General features: G+C 36.3%; 1 protein-coding gene across 1 annotated transcript; it reads left to right on the top strand.

Annotated features, from left to right (window-relative positions):
- Positions 1 to 798: 798 nt before the first annotated feature.
- On the top strand, positions 799 to 26,742 carry Fam199x (family with sequence similarity 199, X-linked). Its single transcript, XM_026402877.2, has 6 exons — positions 799 to 1,254; positions 12,870 to 13,089; positions 21,355 to 21,504; positions 21,751 to 21,912; positions 23,197 to 23,457; positions 24,659 to 26,742. Exons 1-6 carry the CDS (start codon positions 1,058 to 1,060, stop codon positions 24,827 to 24,829), a joined length of 1,161 nt encoding a protein of 386 aa, XP_026258662.1. The 5' UTR covers positions 799 to 1,057; the 3' UTR covers positions 24,830 to 26,742.

Raw genomic sequence — 26,742 nt, 5'->3', positions numbered from 1 at the left:
TAAGTTGAATCAGTTCCATAACATACTTGCAATGCGGGAGGGGGGCCTGCGGGAAGTAATAGCGGGAGTGTGTGTCTCCTTTGGGAGTCTGGGAAGGCTTCACCGAGGAGGTAGCTTTTGAGCCGGGCTTTAAGGATCAGCAGGGAAGAAATGGCAGGGCATTCCAAGCAGAGTGCATAATGCGAGCAAAAGCACAGAGCACAAAAGAAACACTACGTGTCCAGCAGTTCTGAGTAGCTTGGTAGCTGGAGCGTAGGGTTCTTGAAGCGAGGTGATTAAGGGTGAGGCAGGGACTATTTTTTTTTCTACTTGGCGTTTTTCTTCTACAGCTCTTTGCACAGTGCTGGGCACACACGCTACAGGAGCTTAATAAATACTTGTTGAATTGAGACAGGATGATCGAGTACGCTGGGAACAAGGACATATGAATCCTTTCTCACGCACCCGCGGTGTGACCTTGGCCAAGTCCCTTTTCTCAGGGCTGCGGTTGCTGCTTAGGTGCGAGTGGGAAAGTGGAGGAGGAGGCTGGTTTGAGTCAGTCCTTCCAAAGCCCTGAATCCCTGATTCCACGCGTCGGGCGGGGCGGGCCACGCGGGGCTGTGGCCCGCGGAGGTTCAGTTGCTCCTCCGCTCCAGCAGGGGGCAAGGGGAGCGGCTTCCCGCCGCTCTTCCTATACTGGACGGCGTCTGGCCGACTGCAGCAGTCGCAAGCTGCGAGCGCAGTGGGCGGGGCCGCCCAAGCGGGGCGGTGGCGCTGCGCTGACTGGCTGGGCGGGGTAGTGGCAGTGGCAGCGGCAGCGGCAGCGGCGGAGGCTGCGGCTGCAGAGGCCACTGGGGCGCCGACTGGGTGGCCGGCGACCCTCTCTGCCCTCGTGCAGCCTCTTCACACAGATCCGCACTCCCTGAGCAGCGGGGACCTCGGTGCTCAGCCCGCCAGCGAGCTGCGGTGGGCACACCCTGGAGCTGCGGTGACAGCGGACAGGTTAGAGTGGGGGCAGGGGAGGGCGCGGGAACAGCCCAGGGCCAGAGAAGGAGTCCAAGCCGGACAATCTCCAGCCATGTCCGACGAGGCGTCGGCCACCACTTCCTACGAGAAGTTCCTAACCCCGGAGGAGCCCTTCCCGCTCCTGGGACCCCCTCGTGGCGTGGGCACCTGCCCCAGCGAGGAGCCAGGCTGCCTGGACATCAGCGACTTTGGCTGCCAGCTGTCCTCCTGCCATCGCACCGACCCGCTCCACCGCTTCCATACCAACAGGTATGAGCCGCCTCCGAGGGCAGCGGTGGACTTCCCATATCGCTGCCTATTGCTGGAGAACGCGGGGTCGCGCCCCAGCAGCTTTTCAGGTCCTTTGCCTGAGGCTGAGCTTCCAATGGCCCCCTCCCCCACCTTCCTTCGACCAGCGCTCATTCCCGGGCTCTTTCCCTCCTCCTCCTCCTCCTCCTCCCTATTTTCACCCCTGCCCTCTGATTTTCCTTCCCACTGGCGTTACTAGGTTTCTTTCCCCCATTCATCTTCTGACAACAGCGTTATCTTGTTTTCCTGCCCCCTGCTTTTTCCCTTCCACCTCCCCATCTGTACCCTGCGAATCTCAAACCCCCACCCTTGATTTTTAGATGCTCCCCTGTTTCCATCCATCTGCAAAAGTTTAACCCATTCCATTTCCGGTACGCTATAGAGTGAATTTTGGGTGGCTCAAAAATCAATCCATGGATCTTTGAAAGGTGGCACTTTTGAAGCTCGAACCTTCTCTTTCCCAATTTTTAACCTGTCTTAATAGTTATTTTCCCATCCACCTCCCCCATTTTTTAGCGGAGCGCTGTAAAAACTACCCCCCCTTCCTTTATGAACTCTTTGCCTGAGCGCTTTAGGCCCTGCCAAAATGTATAAAACTTAAAATCTGGAAGATTCCTTCATGTAACATAATCCTTCGTTTGCTTCCTCAGTATGGGGTTAGAGCAAGGCTTAAAATGAACTTGTTTATACAAATTTTATTCAGAGGGTGCATCTTCTAACTGGTTTTATTGGAAGGCAGTGTTCTGGAGAATTCTCCCACGAAAGTACTTAAGTGTTACATCAAACGTTGTGGGGGATTTGAGGATGTTTTAGATATAAGCCTCAACTTTTAATAACTGAGGATATTTGAGATAGGCATACAAAGGACTGGGAGAATGTGTAAAAGGGACTTGAGAGGGTTCAGCTGTAGAAAATACTGGAAGTAAGTAGTCTAGTTCTTATTTCTGATCCAAGTTTACTATGTGAGTTTGATCAAATCCATCCACAATTTAGTGTTTTGTATATTTTCCCTCCTACCCACTTAAATCAATCTAGATCTACTGAGTCTCTACCATAAAACATGATTCTTATCTAAAAGAAAGTTATAGTCTGTGGAAACAAAGATGCTTTAATACTCTTTCAGAACATCAGCATAATACAAAATGGCAGTAAATTTTTTACAACTATTCCAAGTTTTTATTGCAAAAATGAAGAAACTGAGGCTCAGAGAGAAAAAGACTGATTTGAAGGTCACAAAACCTTTCCTAATCAGGGAAACGCCTAGTCAGACCTGGACTACTCCTTTGGAGCCAGTGATGGAACTTGGATCAGAACCAATGGATCTAGGATTATCAATGGTCATTGTAGTTTCTTAGACTGACTCACAGAAGCCTGTTTAACCATGATGTAACTAACATGAATGTAAAATTGATAAAATCAAGTATTAAGGTTATTTGTTTTGAAAAATAATATAAAAGAATGCCTTTGCATATATTTGGTATTCAAGTTTTGCAGTAGTGGAGTAAGTTACATACCCAGGAAAGCTAAATGATTTTAGAATTAGCTGGCTCTGATGATGAGGGCAAGGAAGTGGGGGCAGAATTTGAGGGTCACTGTTGCCAAAACTGGTGGAGGTTATGGGGAGTGAAGCAGTGAGAATAATATGTTTCTTACAGTTTGTTCTGTTCCTCCTCCTCCCCATTATTTCCTTGTATTTTTTCCCCTTTAAAAGACTGTAAAAAGGTCAGGGCTGTTTTCCAGAATGGGGCAGTGAGGGTGAAAGGAGGTTCCTGTCAAGGCCAAGTTTGTCTAAGTCAAGCTTTATTTTTTATTTTTTTTCTTACTGCCTTTTTTTTTTTTTTTTTACAGTACAGGGGATTGAACCCAGGAGTGCAGGACCACTGAGTCCCATCTTTAGCCCCAGACAGGGTCTTCCTAAAATGCTTAGCCTGGCCTTGAACTTTTACTCCTCCTGCCTCAACCTCCAGAGTAGCTGGGATTATGGGTGTGCCACACCTAGCACTGCCTGCTTTTTTTTTTTTTAACTCTCCCTTTTCTACTGTATTTTTCACAAGGCTTGGAATGGTAGCATGGGATCTAATACTCTGCATTCTTTTCAAGAGAAAGTAGAAGAAACAGAATTAGCAATATTTATAGCAGATGATGTTTCTGCCCTAGGCTACCTTGCTTTTTAAATCTTTTCTCCTTCTGGAATGTTCTGCCTTCTTACCCCTCTTCAAGATGGTGTTTGAGAGAACCATATGCTTCCAGCCATTTCTTTTCAGGGAGAAGCAAACAGCTAAATCATCTATGTGGGCAAAGTTTAATATAGGGAGTTCTTTTATTTTGGAGTTGTATGCGTCACTTTTTTTCTTCATATCACATCATTTGCCAATTCAAGCAACATTCCAAAAATCAGATGTGAATAGTCGAGTACTAAAATTCTGCTTTGGGTTTAGTCACTGTAAAACAAGTTTTATTGAAAATAGAAAGCTTGTCAGTGTGTAGATATTTGGTTTACCTTTAATTGGCTTCTTCCTTATTATCGGTAAGAAAATAGGGAGATTGTTTAATTAATGCCCTTGATAAGGACCTTGTGATTATGACTATTGTGCCTACTCATTTACTTGAATGAGCTCTATTTCTAATCTTCATTAGCCAAGAGAGTCATGGAACTAATACTGGTCCCTAAGTTTGAATACATGTGTGCACATTAGAATCATGTTTGATATAGGTTGGTGTGTCACTGATCTAGGTTCAGTAGAAAATAAATTACAGGGACATAACCATTTTTTTGAAGAATTTTCATTTTCTATCAAGGTATGGTGATGTACTCTTGTAGTACCAGCTACTGTGGAGGCTGAGGCAAAGAATCACTTGAGCTCAGAATGTTATGAAGCTGGGGCCTTCCAGAAAACTGAGACAGCATGAAGACCCACCCTTCAAACCCTAATTCTTAATCTAGTCACAAAGATTTCAGACATGCCACTCAGAGTAACAGGAATGAGTTTATTGAAGGGATACGAAAAGGGAAAGGGGAAACTCTCAAGGGAGGGAGTGGGTCCTCTCAGAAAGGAGAGGAACAATGTGCCTCTCCTGGACTCCAGTTTTATTGGGGATCCCAGATAAGTTTCCAGAGAGTCCCGCCCAGGTCCACCTCTTGACTTTTGACTGACAGCAGGTTGACATCAGACTTTCAAGTGCCTGTTGCATGACAACTCTATGATACCCTGGCTTGTGATGAGTGGTTTTAATTGGACTCTTAATCATTTTTACATGTTTTATGGTCAGGAGGAACTATCCTTATCTTTTAGGATCTGATTTGTGAAGAGGGTCACAAAAGTTTCCCTTCAAAGTAACTTGGGTTCTTTTTATCAATATTTTTTATCAATATTTTATCAATATTTCCTGCTTACATTTCTTTACAGATAACAGGTAGTTTATTGAGGAATGTGACATATCCTGTCCACTTAGGCCAGGCAGGCAAAATTGCTTTTTGGCAAAGAAAGCATGTGGGGTCACCACAGTGAGCCCATTTTATAGAATTATTCTCTTAACCTCATGTTTCCACCATCCTCATCTGTCTGTCCCCTAACCAGAACTTAGACCAGAAAACCAGGCTGGGCAACATAGGAGACATTACCTTAAAAAAAAAAAAAAAAAAAAAGGAGGGAAATCACATCTTTTAGAATTTTAAGAACTAATTGAGTTTTTCTAGAATTTTGGAAAAATAGAATAAATTTAAATTAGCTAAAAAATTAAGACTTAAAAAGAAACTTGAAATGTCAGTGTTTTTATATATATATAATATTAATTTGTGTGGGCATGTTTTCAAAGCATTCTCTGTGGTTTTTGGGACAGGGTTTTTCTGACGTAAATGGTGTTTTTCTCTTGAATTAGCATCAGGACTTTTTTTTTTTTTTGTATACTAGCTATGTCTGCTGCAACCACTCCAAAATCAGATGTCATTTAGCAGATTGGAAAATTTTTCATGATATTGATAGGTCCTATGATTAAATTGTGAGATGACAGAAGTTAATATTAACTACGAAGTATGTTATTCTCTTCATCCTTCAGGACTGCATTAGTACTATGACATTAAACAATTGTGAAAAGTGTGTGGGAGGACAGTGCCTTACTTTTTGTACACCTTACCTGCAGGGTATGAAATGAACTATTGAATAAATCAGTTACTCAGTGATGAGATTTTAGAGCCCCATTTTCAACCACAATTAAGCAGAAAAATTCCAATACTATTGTGTTTCCTTTTTTGTTATTGTTTGGCAGTGCTGGGAATTGAACCTAGGGTCTCACACATGCTAAGGAAATGCTTTACCACTGAGCTACATCCCTAGCCCCTATTGTGTATCTTTTATACCACACACAGTTTTACTATCTAGGTGTAGAATTGGAGGTGCAGAAGAACTGTGGGTTACAGGTGGGAGAAACAAATTGGAGGAATTTGGTTAGGGACTTGAGACAAAATGAGAATGGGGCTCAGGCTTTGGAGAAATTTCCAAGCTAGAAATAATAGACTTGGAGGTATGTATTAGTCCTCTTTTTGTCACTGACCAAAATTTCTGACAAGGATAACTTAGAGGGAAAGTTTATTTGGGCTCATGGTTTCAGAGGTTCAGTCTGTTTTGGGCCAACTCCATTGCTCTGGGCCCAAGTGAGAGAGAACCTCATGATGGAAGGACATGGTGCTCCATTCATGATAGCCAGGAAGCAGAGGAAGGGATCACAGGGAAGTTAACCCCCAGTGACCCACCTCTAGCCATACTCCACCTGCCTACAGTTACCACCTAGCTCACTCAAATTAGGATGTACTGATTAGGTTACAGCTCTCACAATTCAGCCATTTCACCTCTGAATATTTTCCTGCATTAATACAGGAGCTTTGCCAGGTGGGGATTCCTCATATCCAAACCATAATAGAGTAATCAACAGAATTTCTAGTAGTGTGATAGTAGTAAAAGCACAGGTTCTAATGGCTGAAAGAGTGGGAGTTTTTCAATAAATCTAGCAGGGAATGGATGATAAATTTTTTTATTTAGTTTTTCTTTTCCAATAATAGATATTTTAGCTTCCTTGGAGCAGGCCGTAGAAAGGGAGAAGTTGAAAACAGAAGAGAGGTTGAGATGAGTGGAGATAGATACGGTAAACTCAGAAGCCCAAATGAAGGATTGACCTTAAAAATGGCACAGGAGGGGTTGGAGTTGTGGCTCAGTGGTAGAGCACTTGCCTGGAATGTGTGAGGCACTGGGTTCGATTCTCAGCACCACATATAAATGAGTAAAATAAAGTTCCATCAATATCTAAAAACAAATACTTAAAAAAAAAGAAATGGCACAGGATTTTTTTTTAACTTCTAAGACAGTAGAAGGAGTAAGGAAGATGGGTAATGATCTCAAGACAATTAAGGTAGCTGGGAGGACAGTAGGAAACTTATGGGAAATAGAGAAGTGGGTTGTGCCATCTACTCCCTATTGGAACCCTGATGACCTGTTAGAATCCAAAGGAGAAGCAGAGTGGGGTGACTATTCTGTCAGGGATTCAAAGATGAATACTTATGATGATGAGGGACTGTCCTCTAAGAAAGAATGTATAGCATGGATTTGGAGTGACCTTGATCAGCTTGACAGTTTTGACTTTGACAGTGCCTGTTGGCTGGATTCTCATCCTGAGAGATCCACCTGAAAGAGGAAAGAACTACAGAGGAATGAGTACATGGTGGACATCCTTTCCTTTATTCCACATTTAAATAGCTACTTATCAAAATACAGCTGAAAATTGTTATCTGTATATTCTTGCTGAAAAACTTTGCAAAGAAGTGTTCTTGTCTTTTTTTTTAATTAAAATTGGGGGGCTGGGCTTATGGCTCAGCAGAAGAGCACTTGCCTAGCATGTACAAGGCACTGAGCTTGATCCTCAGCACCACATAAAATAAATAAAATAAAGGTATTGTGTCCAACTACAACTAAAAAAATTTAAATTAAAAAAAAATTGGGGCAGGAAGCCTAGTTATTGAGTTAAACACCATTTCATTGGAGTTCTTGTCAACATGTTTTCTTGTACACTTTTTGGAGAAAGTCTCCTTTGAGAGTAATGTTATAGTTATATCTAGAACCTTAGTATTAGGCAGCTTTCCCTTAGTGAATAAGATGGAAGAGCTTGTAAATTTGAATGATTCAGTGCTACGCCTACGATGAACATTCATTGAAAGCTGTCAGAACAGTCAAAGTGAATCACAGTTAAATTTTTATTATAAAAGCTCATAATAGAAAATTGAAGGCATATTAAAACTATGAAGACCACTCATGATCCCTTTTCCCAGAGTTAACAATTTGTCAACACTTCAATGTTACTTTTAATGTCCCTTCTCTGTACAGATAGAGGTTTAAGTATCTCTTATCTAAAATGCTTGGGACCAGAAGTGTTTCAGATTTCATTTTTTTTTGAATAGTTGCATGTGCATAATGAGATATTTTGGGGGTGAGACCCAAGAGTAAACACAAAATTCATTTGTTTCACATGTGTCTTATACACATAGCCTGAAGGTAATGTTATACACTATTTTTAGTGTGCCTGTATTTTGACTGCAGCCCATCACAAGGTCAGAGTGGAATTTTTTTCCACTTGTTGTGTCAAGTCAACATTCAAAAAGTTGAATGGATTTTGGAAAGGTTCAAATTTTGGATTTTCAGATTAGTGATGCTTAACCTATGTAATTTTTAAAAATCACTATCAGGCCACATATACTATTTGTGATTTGTTTATTTGCACTAATATAGATGAATGTTTTCCTTTTCAACAAATCATCTGAAAATGTGATTTTTTAAATGATTACAAAAATACTGTTATTGAGATATGACAGTTATTCCCCAGGTTTTAAGGTCATTTATTTTCCCATTTTTGCTATTATAAATGATATTTTTTTTAAAGAGAGAGAAAGAGAATTTTTAATATTTATTTTTTTTAGTTCTCGGTGGACACAACATTTTTGTTGGTATGTGGTGCTGAGGATCGAACCCGGGCCGCACGCATGCCAGGCGAGCACGCTACCACTTGAGCCACATCCCCAGCCCAATATAAATGATATTTTTGACATATTTGAAATTTATTTTTTCTAAATTTCTATTTGGGGAAAGGAATAGATTTCCTAGAATATAAATTAATGGAGTCCAAAGGTACGGACCTTCGTTGGTGGGGGGGAGGGTGTCACTTGGGATTGGGCGCATGGGACTCTACCATTGAGCTGCATCCCAGCCCTTTTTATTTTTTATTTTGAGACAAGGTCTCATTAAGTTGCTGGGGCTGGTCTTGAACTTGTAATCATTGTGCCTCAGTCTCCCAAGTGGGTTGGATTATAAGAGTGTGACACCGAACCCTGCTAAGAATGAACCTTTTTAATGCTTTTGGTATGCATATACTACTAATTGATTTTCAAAAGGATTATATCAATTTATACTCATATCAGAAATGGATAAAAGTATTTCTTGCTATGTTTTTATCCACACTGCTTTAAAATAATAATAAAACAATATTATAAATTAGAAGATAAAGAATTTTTAAAAAATCATTAGTAATAAAAATACTTTTTTTTCTATTTTGTAAATGATTTGTAAAGTAAAAAGCCCAGTTTACTTGCTACTGATAATAAAAAAGACAGAGGCTTCTGAGAATATCTAGAACCTTGTTACATAGTCATAAATCTGAGAAACATACTAATTTTGCCTTATGGTAAGGGCACAAAACCATGCAAATCCCTAACTTTCCAGTAAACTAATGGTTAGATTATCAAATGTGACATAGCTTTTTAAAAAGGTATGTTATTACTCATTGAGGGAAATACGTTTCAGCAGAATTTTTACAAGCTGAAAAGAAATTCTAATTAAAAAACAATTATCTAACAGCTTTTCCTAACAGTGAACATTGTATTTGGCACACAGAAGATACTGACTAAATGTTTGTTGAATGGGTGAATGAATAAAGGGGGGAAAGTCATGTGCAATTTGAAGACAAGCAGTTTGAAGAGAAAATAGTTTGCTCAGTGTAACTGGCTTACTGTGTCTAGGAGAGCACTTATGATTGAGGTTTAGAGCTTTTATTGCAAGCTCTGAGCAATTTGGTTAGATCTACTAGTTTGTTAATTTTTTTAAATGAGGATACTGCCCACACAGCAAGGATACAATGAAACTAAGTAATACTACATAGTATTCTATAATTCTTAGATGAATGATAGATTTGTAACAAATTATCAACATGTGCTTTTTATTTATTGAACTGTAATAGTTGAGTGTGTCTATACAGGCTCCTGCACATTTCAACTCTACTGTCAGCTCAGCAGAAATAGATACCATACATTTTTTGAGTTTTCCAAATTTGTTAAATCATGAACTTCTGAATTTAATGTTAGCTATGAAAAATAAGGAAAGGCTGTGGGTGGTGTCATCTCCTGTAATCCCAGAGATTCCAGAGGCTGAGGCAGTAGGATCTCAAATTCGAGGTCAGCCTCAGCAATTTACCAAGACTCTGTCTCAAAATTAAAAATAAAAGGTTGGGGATGTAGCTCAGTGGTAAAGTGCACCTGAATTCAATTTCCACTTCAAAAAAAGCAGAGAAGGAAGTTAAAAAATTTTATAATTCAAAAAATCTGGATTTAATGAAGGATGAGGAACAACCTAATAATAGATAAATAATAGGCTTTTCTTCAGGAAGCCATTAGTTCAGTAGCTTATTAGTATTGGAAATACTAAATCATTATCTTCAGAATTAATTCCCTATTCTACTAGCAAAGCAATGAAAAAGATCTCATTATCTCATTAATGGTATGAAACTAGTGGAAATTTACAAAAGAAAACAAATTTTATACCGTTTTTTTTTTTGGGGGGGGGAGTGGTAACAGGAATGAGCCCAGGGGCACTTAACCACTGAGCCACTTCCCGCGCGAGCGCTATCTCTCTCTCTCTCTCTCTCTCTCTCTCTCTCTCTCTCTCTCTATATATATATATATATATATATATATATATATATATATATAAAACTTTGTTTTTTAGTTGTAGATGGATACAGTACCTTTATTTATTTACTTTTATGTGGTGCTGAGGATTAAACCCAGTGCCTCACACATGCCAGGCAAGCATGCTACCACTGAGCCACAACCCCAGCCCCCTATATATTTTTTATTTAGAGACAGGGTATCGCTTGCGTAGGATCTTGCTAAGTTGCTGAGGCTGGCTTTGAACCCGCAATCCTCCTCCCTCAGCTTCTCGAGCCTTGGATTATAGGCATGCATCATCATGCCCAGTAAATTTCATAGATTTTTAAGACCATAAAACAACAACAAAACAGGCAAACCCCAAAATCCCTTTAACAAATAGTACATGAAAAAAATCTTAATATTCTTAATGCATGAAGAATTCATGAAATCAATAGATGAAAACATTTAACACATAGAAAAACACCATTAGAAAAATAGCTAATACATATTTAAAGTTTTGATCATCCTGATAATCAAATAAAAATGTGAATAAAATATTTCTGTCCCAGGAGATAGGTAAAAGTTTTCTTAAATGAAGATTTCTTTGCTGTTATGGTTATGGTGAGATGAACCTTATTTCAGTTTTGATTTTTTTTTTTTTTGTGGTACTGTGGCTTGAACCCAGGGCCTTCCACTTGCTAGACAAGTACTTTACCACTGTCCTATATCCCCAGCCCCAAATTAACATATTTATATGTTGCCTTGGGGAATATGAATTGATGCAGCCTTTCAAAAAGGTATTTGACTAAATGTACTGTGGCCCTTAGGAGTGTTTATATTCTTTGACTCAGTACTTACCTTTCAAGCAGTCTATCCTGGGAGTATTGATGTTTGGATAAATAATTATAAACAAAAAGCTTATCTCTGTATTATGTGTAATATATAAAAACAGAGAGCAGTCTACATATCTGTTATTGGGGAAATAAGGTAAATAAGTTATGATTCATTCAATCAATATAATATTATATTGATATTAAAATAGTTTCAAATAATATGCAGGTTGAGTATACCTAATGTAAAAATTCAAAATCTGAAACTTCCTGAATGGCAACTCGACATAGCAAGTGGAAAGTTCCACTGTGACCTCACGTGATGGAATGCAGTCAAAATACAGGTGCACTACCTGCATGTGATGACACATGCCTCTAATCTCACCTACTCCAGTGCCTGAGGCAGGAAGATTGCAAGTTTGAGGCCAGCCTTAGCAATTTAGTGAAACCCTGTCTCAAAATAAAAAGTAAAAGAGGGTGTGGATATAGCTCAGTGCCTAGTACCTCAAGACAAAAAAAAATAGGTGCATTAAAAATATTGTATAAAATTACTTTCAGGATATGTGTTTACAGTGTATATGAAACAAATGTATTTCATTTTTATACTCAGGTCTCATCCCCAATACATATCATTATGTATATGCAAATAATTCAAAATTTTAAAAATGATGGAAACAATTCTGGTCCCCATTTTGTTTTAAATGTTTTAGGTAAGGGATATTCAACTTGTGCTTAGAAAAATGTTCAGTATATAATATTCAGTGTAAACAAGATATTCAACTTGTGCTTAGAAAAATGTTCGGTATATAATATTCAGTATAAACAATATTCAGTGTAAACAAGATATTCAACTTGTGCTTAGAAAAATGTTCAGTATATAATATTCAGTGTATACACATATATGTATACGTAGGCTAATTGCCAATTCTGTAAAAAATATATATATGCATCTAGAAAACAGTTACAAAATTTTATAGGCTAGCTGTTGCTGGATAGTGGAACTATAGGACCTTTTAAACATATTTACTCTTTTTTTATTCCAGCATCTCTACAGTGATCCTGTGTAACATTAATATATAAAAGTTATTTAAATATAACAACCACTTCTTAAACTTCTTCCTGTGTACGTTGTTGGTGATTTTCTCTGCCACGAACTGGCTGTCCTTGTCCTTTAATTTAGTAATAATAGCTGTCATGTATTGAGCACTTTTTATGTGTGCTAAATTCTCTGTATGCATTCTTATATACTGCTCACAATAACTCCATTTTAAAGATGAGGACGTAGGCTTGGAAAGGTTGTGATTTACTTAAGATCAAAGAGCTAGCAGATGATGACAGAGCAAGAATTTGTACTCATTCTGACTCCAAGGCTTAGTCATACCCACTGTGTTATATATTTTGTTTTGGAAGAAGGTTCTACTTCATTCCTAATTTAAATATATTTTTGTTTTAAAATAAAGTTTTTCAGACAGCTATAAAAGAAAATAGTATACTGAACCTTTTGTACACATCACCCAGCTTCAATTTTTCACATATGGCATCATGCTTTATCTATATTTCTAACCTATTCCCCAACTCCTTTCTTATTATTTTGAGGCAAATCCCAGACATATTTTACTCATAAATATTTTAGTATATTTTCTTAAAATGTAAATGCTTTTTAAAAATAATCACACTTATATATTACCTAAAAATACATTCCTCATAAATGTTTCCTATTAATAACTTCAAAGTGTGTGGACTGTAGTCGCTGTCATGATTTCTTTTATGTTATGTTTTTAAAGGTGGAACCTAACTTCGTGTGGAACAAGTGTTGCCAGCTCAGAATGCAGTGAGGAGCTGTTTTCATCAGTTTCTGTTGGAGATCAAGATGATTGCTATTCCCTGTTAGATGATCAAGACTTCACTTCTTTTGATTTGTTCCCTGAGGGGAGTGTCTGCAGTGATGTGTCTTCTTCTATTAGTACTTACTGGGATTGGTCAGATAGTGAATTTGAATGGCAGGTAGGTATTTGGTCATCTCCCTGCCCCCTTACTGGGGATTGAACCCAGGGGCACTTAGCCACTGAGCCACATCCCCAGCACTTTTGGTTTTTAATATTTCATTTTGAGACAGGGTCTTTCTTAAGTTGCTGGCTTTGTGCTTGCAATCCCCCTATCTCAGCCTTCTGAACCACTGGAATTACAGGTGTGTGCCACCATGCCCAGCTTTGTTTTTTCTTTAATTGACATTATTACTATATAAATACAAATGCAATTTTTCTTTTTCTTTTTTTTATTTCTACCTCAAAGTAAGTTTTTCTACAATCTCCAGATCTGGGAATTCTTTGACAACACATTTTAAGGTTGAGAATTCAATGAAATATGTATTTTTTATTTTTGCAAATATATCCTTTAGCCTTATGATGCTATAGATAATCCTTTTGTAGGTTTTTTTTTTAATTTTGTAGTTATAGATGGACAGAATGCCTTTATTTTATTTGTTTGTTTTTACGTGGTGCTGAGGATCAAACCCAGTGCCTCACACATGCTAGGCAAGCACTCTGTCACTAAGCTATAGCCCCAGCCCCTTTTGTAGGTTTTTGTTTACAAAATAATCAGTACTTTTCTGTGCATGAATCCAGGCACATTTATTTTCCCTGCTTTGTAATAGATAGCCTTTTGTCCTCATAGGACACACATCAGTGTCACCTTATGTATCTAATGCCATAAACCATTATTACCATAAATACATAATTTTTGGTTTTGTTATCAGAAATGGAATATAATTTCTCATTTTGTATTCTCTTTGTAGACATTTTTTTCACCTGACACTTTTCTCATGGCATGTATACCATACAAAATGGTTTTGTGGCAAATTGTTTGAAAATGCTGCCTCATAATGAGTACAGTCTATCAGAAAATATAGATGATGTTTTCCCTACATCCTTTTTACTGATTATAAAAGGCAATAACATTCCAAGAGCTCTTCTTTCGTACAGCAAATGTTTTATTCCACAAATAAGCTTGAATGCTTACTATATTTGAAAACTGAATACTTGAAGTGATATTCCAAAACAGGAATCAGATATTTTATTTCAGAAAATTCTTAAAATCAAATAATGCAGAATGACATGAAGTTAAAAGTCTCAAAGTCTCACTCCACTGTGGTCACCATTATTAAGACTTGATATGATAACATTTTGAGGAATTGCCAACAATGTTTTCCAGAGTAGCTGCCTCATTTTACATTTCCACCAGCAGTGTATGAAAGTTTCACTTTCTCCACATTCTTGCCTACACTTGGTATTCTTTCTTTTGATTATAGTGTCTTATTGGGTGTGAAGTGGTTATGTTCTTGTGAGTTTTGTTTATATTTTTCTAGTGACTAATTGTGTTGAACAACTTCTTCTGTGCTTATTGACTGTTTGTACATCATCTTTGATGTTGTTCTATTTAAGTCCTTTACTTGTTTTTTAAATTGTGCTATCTTTTAGTTCTAAGAGTTCTTTTGCTACTAAACTTTTATCAGGTATATAATTTACAAAATTTTTTCCTGTTTTGTGGATTGTCTTTTCACTTGATAGTTTCTATTCACTTCATAGTATCTTATGTAAACATTTTGAATTTTGAAGTCTAATTTATTTGTAGACTAATCCAGTATCATTAAGATTTTCACCTGTTTTCCTCTGAGTTTTAGAGTTTTAGTTCTTATACTAAGTTAGGTCTTTGATCCATCTTGAATTACTTTTTCTTTCCAGTATGAAATAAAGGTCCAAATTCATTCCTTTGCATGTGGATTTCCAGTTGTTCCAGCACCATTTGTTGAAAAGACTATTTTTTCCTCATTAAACAGTCTTGGCACCCTATCCAAAATAGGGTTATCTTTGGACTCTCAATTATTTTCCATTAATATGTGTGTCTGTCCTTACGCCAGTACAGCATTGTTTAAATTACAGTTTTGTAGTAAGCTTTCAAAATGGAAAGTGGGAGTTTTCTCACTTTATTTTTCTTTATAAAGATTGGTTTGCTTTTGGAGGTCCCTCCCAATTCTATATGAATTTTAGGACCAGGTTATCCATTTCTACAAATGGCAGTTGGAATTTTGAGAGAGATTGCATTGAATCCATACGTCAGTTTGGGGAGTATTGACATCTTAACAGTATTAAATATTCCAATCCAAGAAATGAGATGGAATGTCTTTATTTACATCTCCTTTAATTTCTTTCAGTGATGTTTTAGAGTTTTCAGTGCCTAACTCTTATACTTCCTTGGTTGAATGTATTCCTAAATACTTTATTCTTTGTGCCATTATTATAAATGGTACCATTTTCTTAATTTCATTTTCAGATTGTTCATTGCAAGTGTATATATGTTTAAAGATGTCTAATTAATTTCTGTATACTGATTTTGTATCCTGCAACTTTGCTGAACTTGTTTGTTAGCATTAATAGTTTTTTCCCTGTATAGATTCTCCAGGTTTTTCTACATTTAACATCATGTCATCTGTGAATAGAGATAGTTTTTCCTTCCTTTTTTCCCAATCTGGATATCTTTTATTTCTTGTTTAATTGCCCTGGCTGGATCATACAGTGTTGAATAGAATTGATGAGAATGGGAGGATCTTGTGTTTTTTTCTCATCTCAGGGGAGAAATTTATTTATTTATTTTTTGCCATAAGCACCCTATATCATACTGAGGAATTCATCTTTTGTTCCAATTGGTACAATTTTTTTCATGAAAGAGTATAGAATTTCATCAAATGTTATTTCTACATCATTTTAGATGATGTGTTCCTTCTTCATTCTATTAATAGAATTGATTGGAATTCTATTAATAGAATTGGTAGTGTTACATTGGTTGATTTTCATGTTTAACTACCCTTACTTTTCTGGAATAAATCCTAATTGGTTATGGTGCATAGTCCTTTTTTTTTTTTTAAAGAGAGAGAGATAATTTTTTAATATTTATTTTTTAGTTTCGGTGGACACAACATCTTTTTTAAATTTTTATGTGGTGCTGAGAACCGAACCCAGCGTCCTGCACATGCCAGGCGAGCGCACTACCACTTGAGCCACATCCCCAACCCGGTGTATAGTCCTTTTAATGTGCTTCTGCATATAGTTTTTTTGTTTTTTTTTTTTTTTTTTTAGTTGTTGATAGACATATACCTTTATTTTATTTATTTATTTTTATGTGGTGCTGAGGATCGAACCCAGTGCCTCATATGTGCTAGGCAGGCTCTCTACTACTGAGCCTTAACTCCAGCCCCTGGACACAGTTGTATAGTATTTTTTAAGGAATTTTGCATCTGTACTCATAAGGGATATTAGTCTCTGGTTTTCTTTTATCTTTGTTTTTCTTTGGTATCAGGTAACACTGGCCTCATAGAAGGAGTTAGGAAATGTTCTTTCTTCTTGATAAAATTTTGTAATATTTTCTTATTTAACGTATGAATTTTTCCATGTTCTTCATAATACATTTTGTAATGACTACATGATATTCCTGCTGTTAGACATGCCAGAACTTGTGAAAATGTTTTGTTTACTTCTGTTTCAATTTTTTGTTACAGATAACACCACAGTGATAATTTTTGTGTGTCTTTTTTATACTTTAGAATCTCATTTTTAAGTGTGTAAATTGTATTTAAAATCATACTTCAAGGATTCTTAATAAAGTATAATCAGATAGAGCCCTGATGATTATGGGAAATATATTTTCTGCTTAGTTCATATGATTTATTTAGAATTCTTATCATCTATAATGTCACAATGTGGCAGGCTTTTAAAATTTTTAATTGCTGGCTTCTTCACTCATTTCATGAGTGATTAGAGTGGAAATCCATCCACAACTACTCACAGTTAATGTACATTAGTGGCTAAAATGTTGGAACAAAAATCAGGTCTGCTTTAGTAATGTGTTTTCCCACTTCTGAAATTGGAGTATGGGTACTCTGTTACCATGGATATTTACTATTTAAATATGCTGAAAGGTTTGAAATGCTGTCTTATTTTTGTGGGGCCTCATAATGATGAGCAGTAAATTGTCCAAGAGGATAATTACAAATTATATGTTAGGAATAATATAAAGTAAAAATCGTTTACTATAGTTTAAAAATTCATATTACCTCTGTTGAGATTAAAAAGCATATGTGTTTAAATCTTTCTTTTAACATTAGATATTTCAGTTGCTACTAAAATAAAAATAAATAAAAAATGATTCATAGATTCTCTAGGAAGAGAAATGCTAACTTCTTGATAAAGCAAGATTTGAACCTTAGAATAAAGCAGATCTTAGCATTTGAGGTAGCATCAGTGCATTTTGCTTACTGATCATTTGCATTGCTTGCAGTCCTTTCATTATTGAAGATATATTTGACTAGTCTTAGAGCTTGAGAAATTATTTCTATTGTTGGGCAGGAGAGCTTAGAAAATTTACAGAGTAATTCAGCTGTCACAATTGAAACCTAGAGGTGCAATCTGAAATTACACATCAGCTGTTACAGAAATGAGCTTACTCATAAAATTCTGCTGCATCCTGCAGAAAATATGGCAGAGCTTTGATTTAATTCTCCTTATATGTCACAATTACTGATTATAATATAAATATACCAAATATTATCCCTGAAAAATATAGGATAGGACTCATTAAACATTTTTATTCTGAAATATATTATCAGTTATGAAATGGAACACTGCTGGTCTAATAAATATACAGGAGCCCATGCAATTAATTCTGCTGTACAACTGCTTCTCTAATCCCGTATGTCCAATTGAGCACATGACATTTCCACTTGGATGACCTTATTATTTAATATTAACCTGTTATCTAATGCTGAATCCTTGGTCAGTGATGCCACTTCCAAGTATAGTGTTTCCATAGGAAAAAATAAATTCTGCTTTGTGATATGTCTTTATAGCATAGTGAAAAATGGCTATTGTCTGTTCAAAGGACATTTGTGTTTTTCCCATTATCACCACAGACTCTCAATATACCAAATTGTGTTCTCTCATTCCAAACTGCATCCAAGGCAAGGCTGTCTGGCACAGTTGAAAGCACTGGACTTGTGTCAATTTCGAATTCTGCCACTAGTTGTATGCCTCTCTCTGGATGTCATTTTTCCTTATTTTTAAGAGGGTGTTGGATTACAAGATCTGTAAGATTGCTTCAGTTCTCTTCCTGTAACTATTCAAGTCTTTGAGAATATCACCATGGGTGTTCATATGACCTTGAAATATTACCAGTTTTCTTCTAGTCTCAACATCTGACTCCTTATTCTTTCATCAGTTATCAAACAGCTTTGTAAATTGTTTTTCATTAAAAAAAATTTCCTATTTATTCCCTTTTTTCTTTCTATTTTTGCTTTAGTCCAGGCCTCAATCATAACAAGAGCATCCTAATTCCAAACTTTTCTCACTATTTTGTCCCCATAGTACTTTTTAACTAATTTTCCCTGGTGACTGCTTTCATCACATGATGCTATAGGCCAACTTCTATATGTCACTGGACATCTTCTGGTTCTTCTTTTGAGCTTTCAAATCCCTAACATTGATTTTGTTTTAATTGTATTGTTTTTCAACTTGCCTTTTTATATTTTCATCTGTGATTTCATTAAGTTATTCTCTTTACCTGAAATGCCATTTCCTTTTCCCCTTCTGTCATTCTGAAATACCTCCTTGTGAAACTCAACCTAGTCACTTTAGCAACATATAGTATTCCCTGAATATTTATGCTACCTTAAATCATGGCCAGAGATGGAAGAAGTTTTTAAAAATACATCTCTTTTTTGAGTATCATCTATGTGTCAGGCATGTTATCTAATTTAAAGTTCTGTCAATAATCCTTTGAAATCAATGGCATTAACCACATTTCATATAGTCTGGCGCCTAGGAGATATTCTCTGAAAACTTAGATTAAAGAAAATTTCTTGATTTTGAAAGTATAGGTATTTTAAGATATTTTTTTAGTTGTAGATGGACAGAGTACCTTTATTTTATTTATTTATTTTTATGTGGTGCTGAGGATCAAATCCAGTGCCTCATACATGCTAGGCAAGCGCCCTACCACTGAGCTACAACCCCAGCCCAATATAGCTATTTTGAGTGTTTATTTTTTTCTGCCTTCTTTATCGAAGGAACTTGAAATACAGGAGACCTTTCATTTGATAAGGAGGGTCTCATTGTGTTTGGAGACTCTAGGGAGATCTCTAATGTAACGTTGTGATTTGAAGTTTTGAAATCAATGAAAAAATAGCAGAGCTTTTTCATTTTTGCCAATAAAGCTTGGAAAAGAGATGACCTTCGTGTGTGTATTCAGCAATCATCCTTTTATAGCACTGGCTTGATAACATTAGGGATAAGGGTGAACGATTCAAGCAGTGTTAATGAGATTTTTACAAGTCCTACAAATTGTTGGAAGTTACTTATACACTAGTATTGGATTCATCAATGACTATCATAGTGAAAATATGGTTTGTAGGATTTAGTTGCTTATGGAGATGTAGAAAAAATGGTCCCTAACAGTTTCATTCTAAATATCACAATTATAGTCATTGATCCCATTTTTGTGGCCTTACCCAATCTCTTCTATATAATTGACTTCCCAATTCCCATCTTTAAAACCCTCACAGGTCTCCATAACTTTAATCCTGGAGTTTCAACTCACTGCTAAGTATTTCTATGAATGACCTATCATCTCAGGCCTAGCATTCATCCTGTGCTCTGTTATATTTGGGTGTTATTATCTTCCCAACTGGAGTATAATGTTTTTGTGTAAGGACCAAAACTTACACTCATTTGAATCTCCTGTGCTTGTTATATTGTGCGTATAATAGGAGTTCAAATACATGATTGTGATAGTTTTTGTAACTGAAGAAGCTCTTCTCTTGGTAACTTCAAAAACCTAGAAATCACTCAGTTCAGGTTTAGTTGCAAACACTATACAACAACAAAAATGTGCTGTTTTGTACCTTGTAAACATGAAAACAATATCTTTGAAAATTGTTACATGCTACTTCAGCAGAAAATGATTTCTCTTTTTAAAAAAATATTTATGTTTTAGTTATAGTTGGACACAATATCTTATTTATTATATGTGGTGCTGAGGATCAAACCCAGGGCCTTGCACTTGCTAGGCAAGCACTCTACCATTGAGCCACAACCCCAGCCCCTGATTTCTCTTTTTGACATATATGTTAAATACATTTATTTAAATCCATTCTCACTTTTAGAGGTGAGGGATATGCTTATCACTTTGATTGTGGTGATGGTTTCTTGGGTATGTGTATGTTTTCAAATGCATTGAATTGTATACATTTGATATGTACGGTTTTGGTTTTAAGTGTACATTAATAAAGCTATGAAGATTAAATCCCCTCTCTTTTTTAACAGGCAGTATAATATTATGGCATGTATTTTTGCTGTTTGTCTCTCCTTAAGCTGGTTTGATTTGCTGTGTGTTAGGCTTGCTTTTATTTCTCTTTTGTCTACACTTTGTTTTCTATTTTTCTATTTTCTTTAGTACTTCTGGTCTTTAAAATTTCTTGCTTTAGGGCAATTCATATTTTGAATTTTTTAAATTTTCTTGAGGTTGTTAACATGGACTTAAGGACAAGAACCATGGTTTATTTGTCTTTTTGTTGGCAATATGACTAGAAACGTCTGGCAAAAAGCCAGTGAGTGACAGCTCATTCAGATCTCCCAATATTCAGACCAGTACTTCTTATTTATTGCTGTTTGGGCCCTAGTAACAATGGCACTCTAAATTAAAAATCTTTAATGATTTGGGGGGATACCAGGGATTGAACCCAGGGGCATTTAACCACTGAACCACATCCTCAGCCGTTTTTAACTTTTTATTTTGAGACAGGATCTCACTGAGTTGCTTCAGGCCTTGCCAAGTTGCTAAGGCTTACTTTGAACTTTAGATCCTCCTGCCTCAGCCTCCCAACTCATTGGGATTACAGATGTACATCACTGCGTCCGGCTCCTTAATGATGATTGTCTCTTAAGTTAGCACTTTAACAAGTTTTGATTATGATTTTAAACTTTCAGAAAACATATTTTATTGAATAAGTGAATATATATATATATATATGCAAAGAGAATATTGATTATGCTGCCGTGTATAAGTTAGGTGTACATCTGAATTTATGTTCTGTGATTGGTATATTTACCATTAGTTTTATGTAAAAGTAACTTTTAATCAATGAATGAAATTTGTTGTGATATTCAAAATGTGTTTTTAAAAATCTTGCTTTCCCTATCTCCTACCTTCCTTGTTTTTATAAAGTTACCAGGCAGTGACATTGCCAGTGGAAGTGATGTACTTTCTGATGTCATACCCAGTATTCCAAGTTCACCTTGCCTGCTTCCTAAAAAGAAAAACAAGCACCAAAATTTAGATGAACTTCCTTGGAGTGCAATGACAAATGATGAACAGGTAAAAATGTTGACATGCTTAACTGAAAGCATATGTGGAGAATATGTGAAGCCCATTTTATTTCCTATTTAAAGCCACTTGGTAAATATGGATTGTTTAGTAAGTCTGAATTTGAGCTTTAATTGTTTTTCGGGAACCAAATATAATGTTAAGTGTTTCTGATACATAAGATACGTTATAATTGGTATATTGAAGGACCAGAGGTTTTAGCATTGATATTGTGTGTTGTAATTTTTCATCATATAGGTGGAATATATTGAGTATCTGAGCCGAAAAGTCAGTACTGAGATGGGCCTTCGCGAGCAACTTGATATTATTAAAATCATTGATCCTTCTGCTCAAATCTCCCCTACAGACAGTGAGTTTATCATTGAACTTAACTGTCTCACAGATGAAAAACTGAAGCAGGTATGTTAATACAGTTTGTTTGCCTATTGAAAATGCCACCATCTTATAAAATGTAAAATGAATAATCATGCATATATACATTGAGAAATCACTGTTGTGATTTGTAATATTTAAAAAATGATGATGGGGGTGCTAGGGTTGTAGCTCAGTAGTAGAGCACTTGCCTAGCACGTGTGAGGCACTGAGTTCCATGCTCAGCGCCACATAAAAATAAATAAATAAACCAAGGTATTTTAAAAAATGATGGGACTGGGGATATAGCTCAGAGGTAGAACATTTGCTTGCCTAGCATATGCAAGGATCTAGGTTCATTTCCTAGCACCACAAAGAAAAGAAGAAGAAAATGAAAAAAATAATGGTAATATTGGAGAACATGTGCTTTTAAAAGGTTTTATGTACTTCTCACCTGGTAGTACCTTTTCTGGTCAACTTGGATCTAGAACCTGCTGTTAAGTTATAAAGGCTTTGAAACTTAGTTTTATTATATAAGGTGTGGTTAAGCTAAGGTATAGATTTATTCTAACTCAATTTATAAAAGATGAATTGACAGAATAAACATACTAATTAACAAGCTCAATACTTTAGTAAATATATTAGCTGAGGGCTTTGAGTAGTCTTATGGAGTAATTGACTGAGGTGAAATCTAATGACTATTCCCTCTGCCGTTCTGAAACTTATATTTCTGGTATCTTCTAATTATAGTCTTTGCTGCTTCCTTTTTCTCTAGTAGATGGCTAAATGAATACTTAATATTTTAATGTTCTCCTTTTGGTTTATTTTGCATTTATCATCTGTGAAAAATTTCTCTCATTTTGATTTTTCTCTCAATAGACATAGAATATAATTTTCTACATTCCAGCCCTTTTTATTTATTATGCTAAATTGCTGCTTTGCATTTGAAGATAGGTACCATTGACCCCTCACTAAAGTATAGGAACAAATACCCTGATCATAAATACAATTGTTAATTTACTTAAGTCATCTTAAGTGGAGATTTTACAAATGATTAAACACATCTATTGTGCTTTGTTTTGATTTCTATTAGCCTTTCATTCACTGATTATACTTTTCTAGCATTTCAAACAGTCAATTTTTTGGGTAATTGTTTTAAATTTAAAGGTTTCTGTTGCCCTTCTATTCTACTTTATTTATACATTTGTAGCACTTTTGACAGTTTTTTTTTTTTTTTTATTAAGGACAATGTGATTTTTTTTCCCCTCCAGTATCTTGACAGTCAAATATCAAGGTATAACACTAAGCTGTTTTTCATCCTCATGTCCCAAGGTCAGAAACTATATCAAGGAGCATAGTCCTCGCCAGCGGCCTTCGAGAGAGGCCTGGAAGAGAAGCAATTTTAGTTGTGCAAGCACTAGTGGAGTGAGCGGTGCCAGTGCCAGCAGCAGCAGTGCCAGCATGGTCAGTTCTGCAAGCAGCAGTGGGTCCAGTGTTGGAAACTCTGCTTCAAACTCCAGTGCCAACATGAGTCGAGCACACAGTGACAGCAACCTGTCTGCAAGTGCAGCAGAGCGGATTCGGGATTCAAAAGTAAAATGTCTAATCAATACAAAACTTTACCTTTCAATATTAATATTAGTCCTTCTTCATTTAAATTTCTTGAACAGTGAAAATTGTCTATCTAGATGCCTGTGGGTTTGGGTTTTAATTGAACAAGCAGGATGCTCTGCTGTCAAAGAGAGCACTCTAGGCTGAGTGCTTTGAAGTACTCTTTTGACCCACAGTCATTCACATTCAATTTTATTTGATTTTTGTGTCTGTCTTAAATAAGATATTAATGGAAATAATGAGTAATTCTCAAGATTGCAATATTGACTGCAACTCACTACTGAGCGAATCTCACTATGTTGCTGATGTTGCTGTCTATTTGCTCCTAAAAATGTTGTGTATGTCTTTTGTGTGTGTTAAATGTTTTCTTGATGTTTTAACCTTGAATGTTCCTTCTTAGATAATTTAGACATGTAATAGTGCTTTCTGTAATTTCTGTTTATAGAAATCCTTTATAATAATATCGGGTACTTTTAAAAACAGAAAGTATTTAAGTGTATATGGAATGGTTCTGAGGCTTAACAGGAGCATTTGGTTCCTTGCAGTGATACAGTCTGGAACCAATTTAAAGATGGAAAGAGAATCTCTTTAACTCTTTGAGAACTCAGTGGTGACTTAAAGATACATAATGATTTCTTTCCTGGTTCTTAACGAAGTAGCAGAAACATAGCCAGCTTTGTTGGTTGCCAGAGGATTTCTCTTGATATGTGGCCATTCCTTTTTTGCATTAGTTCCCTGGTATTGAAGATTGGATTATTCACTGGGGTTCTAATGGGGTTTTAAGATGATATTTGGCTAATATAAAAAGGCATGATTCTTTCCCAGCCATTATAAAAATTGTTAGTGCTTTTGGGTTCAAGCTTCCTTAAAAGCATAAGTGGTAGAGATTTATGAAAAGTTCTCTACATTCTATATTCATTTTGTCCCCTAGTATTAATTTTGTTTTCACTATGCATTGATACCAATGTGCCTTAATAAGTGTCTGGTTATCCATAGCTAGCCCAAATGATCAAGTATCAGCCCTTCCTGGAAGGTCAGAAGAGTTGCTGGTCAAATGCAATGAAAGGAGAATCTTGAACATCTCTTAAAATTGGGAAAGGAGAATATTGAGCTATAAAAAACACTTTGGGGTGGATATTCCAAGAAGTAAACCTTATTGATCTAGAGCTTTTTACTTTGACAGAAACGATCTAAGCAGCGGAAGTTACAGCAGAAGGCCTTTCGCAAGAGGCAGCTGAAGGAGCAGAGGCAGGCCCGGAAGGAGAGGCTTAGTGGGCTCTTCCTTAATGAAGAAGTGCTGTCCTTGAAAGTGACTGAGGAAGACCATGAAGCAGATGTTGATGTTTTGATGTAATAAGGATGAATTTATCAGTGTTCTTTCTAAGCATTATTCTATCCTTATTGGTTTACATGCATCTTGACCAAAATTTTGGTTAGGGCTGTGCTGATATACCATTAGTAACTTAGGCCAGTGATTCTCAGAGGGTGGTCCCAGGAACTACAACTTTAGCATCACCTGAGAAATTTTTAGGATTGCTTACTATCAGCCCCACTCCACACCCAATGAGTCAGAAACGCTGGGGGAGTAGCCCAGCATTGTGTTTTTCAACCAGTGCCAGGCTGTTCTGATGCACATTCTGGTTTAAGAACCACTGGTTTAAGTAAATGTTTTGACTATTTAAACTTTATGGTAGTTAAGTGGGTTTTTTTCAAAGACTAGTACTTTTTAGGAGATTTTACTTCATGGTACTGCTGACAAGTAGTTTGTTATGTACATGTGTATAGATCATAATTCAGTCCCCCTCCCCTTTTTTGTGGTGCTTGGGATCAAACCCAGGGCCTCACGCATGCCAGGCAAGTGCTCTACCACTGAGCCATATCCCTAGCCCCTTAGTTCCCTTCTTAATGTTAAGATTTCTTAGTTTACTTTTTCTAAAGGGCCATAGCATAATTCTTAATTCCTTGTGGGAATCTTTCTTGAAGCGGGGGTGGGGTAGAGTAGGGGTGTGTGTAAAGTGTGGATTGCTGTTTACTATAGTGCCTTCATTAGATTTAGTTCTATTTGTTTTCATTCATTGTTAACTCAAAGGTGTAAAAGAACAGGCCCTACCCTTTTTTTCCAGTTAGGTTTTTTGTTTTCATTTTTCCCTTTAGGTAAAATTGAATCCTTTCTGCAAATGATAACTACTGAGGATATAATGTTAGTAGTAGCTGAATTGTAGACTTGATACTGTTGATTCATATGCAAGTAGAGAAAGCAATTAAGCAGAACAACTGATTCTATTTTCCCATTGCTTTCTGAAATTTTAGGCTGCAAAATTGTCTCAAAGATAAAAAAATCTCTCTCTTCTCGCTCCCCTTCCCCTTATCATTCTCTGTTTCTCAAGTTCTTTTTGTGGGTCATTTTTCATCCAGCACAGCTCTAATTTTAAAATATTTGGTGTAACAGCTTCAGGCATGTGAACAAGTTAATGTTCAAAATTAACTGATGACAGACAGCCTTTAGAGTTCTGCTAAACTTCTCTATAAATTGCTGTAAGTATACAGATCAGTGAGTTACAGAAAACACCTTAATTTGTTGGTGATTAATAGAACTCTAAATTTAAATGTGAAATCATGTAGATTCTTTAAATGTTTTCACAGAGAATTTATTACAGATTTAGAAATAGAGTGATTCCTTTTCTTCTACTACATGTCTTTGAACACGCACATGAGTTAAAGAAGATGGAAAGTGATACTACTGACAATCAAGCTGCTTTTCGACTTTCATAATTTTCTTTTTATAGTGAATAACATTTAGGAGGTAATCTTGATTCTGTAGGAAGAGTCATAATCAATATTTTTTTAAACTCTAAAGTCCAGAGGTTAATAGAATTTCTACTTCTTTTTAACATTAGCTCATTAAAAAAAAGATCAACTTAAATTCTTAATTCTCAGTTGTTATAAGGCTTAAACTTCACTGTAATCATTTGTTTTGAAATTTGATTTCATTTTGATTCCTTGTAGGTTAAAGAATTGAAACTGAGGGTTAAATTAATACATTGCAGTTTTGCAAGGTCTGTGATTTAGTGGTAACCTTTTGAAGACTACTTCTAAAGTCAGAATGTAAAAGTTTACTAAAATAAAATCATATGTGTATCTTTCTGACTTTCCTCTTACTTCCTCTTTGGTGCCCCTACCCAGCTTAGAGGACTCAAAGAGAGCTGGGAAAAGACTCCAGACTACTTGGAAGAAGATGGAAAAGATAAACCTCATTATTTTCCCTTC

This window comes from Urocitellus parryii, chromosome X (genome assembly GCF_045843805.1).
Source record: "Urocitellus parryii isolate mUroPar1 chromosome X, mUroPar1.hap1, whole genome shotgun sequence".
In the NCBI taxonomy this organism is placed as follows: domain Eukaryota; kingdom Metazoa; phylum Chordata; class Mammalia; order Rodentia; family Sciuridae; genus Urocitellus; species Urocitellus parryii.
Note: the sequence above shows the minus strand (reverse complement) of the source record. Positions and strands in the feature narration are given on the sequence as shown.